At 55.0% G+C, this 2,004-nt stretch overlaps 2 protein-coding genes across 2 annotated transcripts; both read left to right on the top strand.

The window, feature by feature from the left end:
* Positions 1-89: 89 nt before the first annotated feature.
* On the top strand, positions 90-887 carry GNI_094360 (hypothetical protein; the record flags this gene model as incomplete). The annotated part of the gene is made up of 1 exon (XM_011132649.1): positions 90-887. The coding sequence occupies one exon, from the start codon at positions 90-92 to the stop codon at positions 885-887; it is 798 nt and encodes a 265-aa protein (XP_011130951.1).
* Position 888: 1 nt separating this feature from the next.
* On the top strand, positions 889-1,138 carry GNI_094350 (hypothetical protein; the record flags this gene model as incomplete). The annotated part of the gene is made up of 1 exon (XM_011132648.1): positions 889-1,138. A coding segment is annotated over one exon (250 nt), but the record flags the coding sequence as incomplete, so codon positions are not given.
* Positions 1,139-2,004: the final 866 nt, after the last annotated feature.

Raw genomic sequence — 2,004 nt, 5'->3', positions numbered from 1 at the left:
TCACCGCGTTCATCACACCGTTTGGGCTGTTCGAGTTCATTGTCATCCCCTTCGGGATTAAGAACTCGCCGGCGGAGTTCCAGCGCGCGATGGACATTTGTTTGAGGAGGTGTTGGACCACCGCACTCTGTGTTACATTGATGATATCATCATGGAAGACGGACACGGTGCCGGAAATGATGCAGCGGTTGGAGAAGGTCTTGCGACTGCGCGGAGAGAGAGGCTTCTACCTCAGGCTAGATAAGAGCGAGTGGCTTAAGACCGAAGTAAAGTACCTCGGTCACAAGATTGTGCGGCAAGGGATAGCACCAGGAGAGGAAGATAGGCAACGTTCTCAATGCCCCCGCCCCCGCCTCAAGGAAGGAACTGCAGAGCTTCCTGGGAGCCGTTGGGTATCTACGACCCTTCATCCCGCGATTCGCCGAGTACACTGCCCCACTGTTCGAGTTGCTCAAGAAGGGCAGGTTGTTCGTCCGGATGCTCGAGGAGAGGCATTCGTGAAGCTGAAGCAGGTGGTAGCCGGTGCGTCGTTGCTCCACAAGCCAGTTCCAGGAGCGCCGCTCATCATCGGAACAGATGCCTCGGAGGTTAGCATTGGCGCGGTGTTGAAGCAGGTGCAAGAGGGTAGAGAGGTCCCGTTAGAGTTCGCGTCTAAGAAGTTCACCGACACGGAGAGAAAGTGGGATACGAGAGAGAGAGCTCTTCGCCGTCAAGTGGGCTGTAGAGAGGTGGTGCGACTACGTAGCGCTCCATCATTTTATCGTACGCACAGATCGAGCCAACCTACGCTACCTTGTGGGAGTAGACAAAGGGAAGGTGTTCCGCTGGGCGCTGGCGCCCAGCAGAGTCAACTTCGCCTTAGAGTTCCTGTCGGGAGAGAAGAATAACATGGCGGACTGGTTGTCGCGTGTCGCGGTACGCAGCGCAGATGAAGAGTGCGACGCAGAGATCGAGGCAATGGCTTTGAGCGGTAGAGTGATAGGCCACGTGGGCCAACTGTTGGGGGTGTCGGAAGAGGACTTTATGAGAGAGTACCGGCAGCTGGAGCCGCAAGGAGTGCCTGGAGTGAAGGGGGATGGCAAGTGGTGGCAGCAGGCCATGACTGGCAAGGTGTACGTCCCGGAGCGACTGAGCGAAAGTGAACTTCCACTATGGCGCCAGTGGAGACGCGGTTGTACTCAAGACGCGGAAGAGAGTGGCCAGCATGTTCTACTGGCCCGGACTTGCAGAGGACGTTGCGAAAATGGTAAGAGAGTGCCTAATATGTGGTAAGAGAGTGGCAGACTCGAATGAGAGCTCCACGGGATACTTGAAACCTAACGAACTGAGGTGGGGTGTCAAGTTCCAGTTTTGTATCCAAGAGCTGTTCACCAATTTAGAGGCAGCAAAGAATATCTATCACCTTCGGATTCACGAATTCTCGCGGTACGGATTATCACCGGCCGACGCTTCAGTAGCGTTGCGTGCACTACTTGCGAAACGTAGAGACGTTTCTCCGTTGAGTCAGAGAGTTTCCCTTACTTGGCTACATGGACGCAGTGTGGCATAAAAATGGATCACTTGCGGGAAGTCGCGACAGCATTCGGTCAACGAGTCAAACCGTTTGATAGAACACTTCCGGACTCCCAAGCCACATCCGATAAAAAGCCTCTGCGAGGTTCGATGCTAAAGGCCGAGGCGATTTCACATATTTTGTGAACGATGTCGACAAGATACGAGCGGCAACAGACTCTGGAGAGCTTGGAAGGCTTAAAGTTAAAGACATGGCAGGCAAGCTCGACTGGTTAACGAAATGTCGAGAACGATACGCACTGAAGGTTACACTTCTCCAACGCAGGAGGGACACCCTCCTCCCCCCTCCACCCTCCACCGACGCATGTCGTCAAGTTGCGGCTTTAACATTGGGGACGCGACTGTCGGGAGGCGTAAGGCGGGACGACGTAAGGCCGACGACGTAAGGCGGGACGACGTAAGGCCGACGACGTAAGGCGGGACGACGTAAGG

Source organism: Gregarina niphandrodes (genome assembly GCF_000223845.1).
Source record: "Gregarina niphandrodes unplaced genomic scaffold scaffold00019, whole genome shotgun sequence".
NCBI lineage: Eukaryota > Apicomplexa > Conoidasida > Eugregarinorida > Gregarinidae > Gregarina > Gregarina niphandrodes.
The sequence above is the reverse complement of the archived record's forward strand: the minus strand, read 5'-3'. Positions and strand labels throughout refer to the sequence as shown.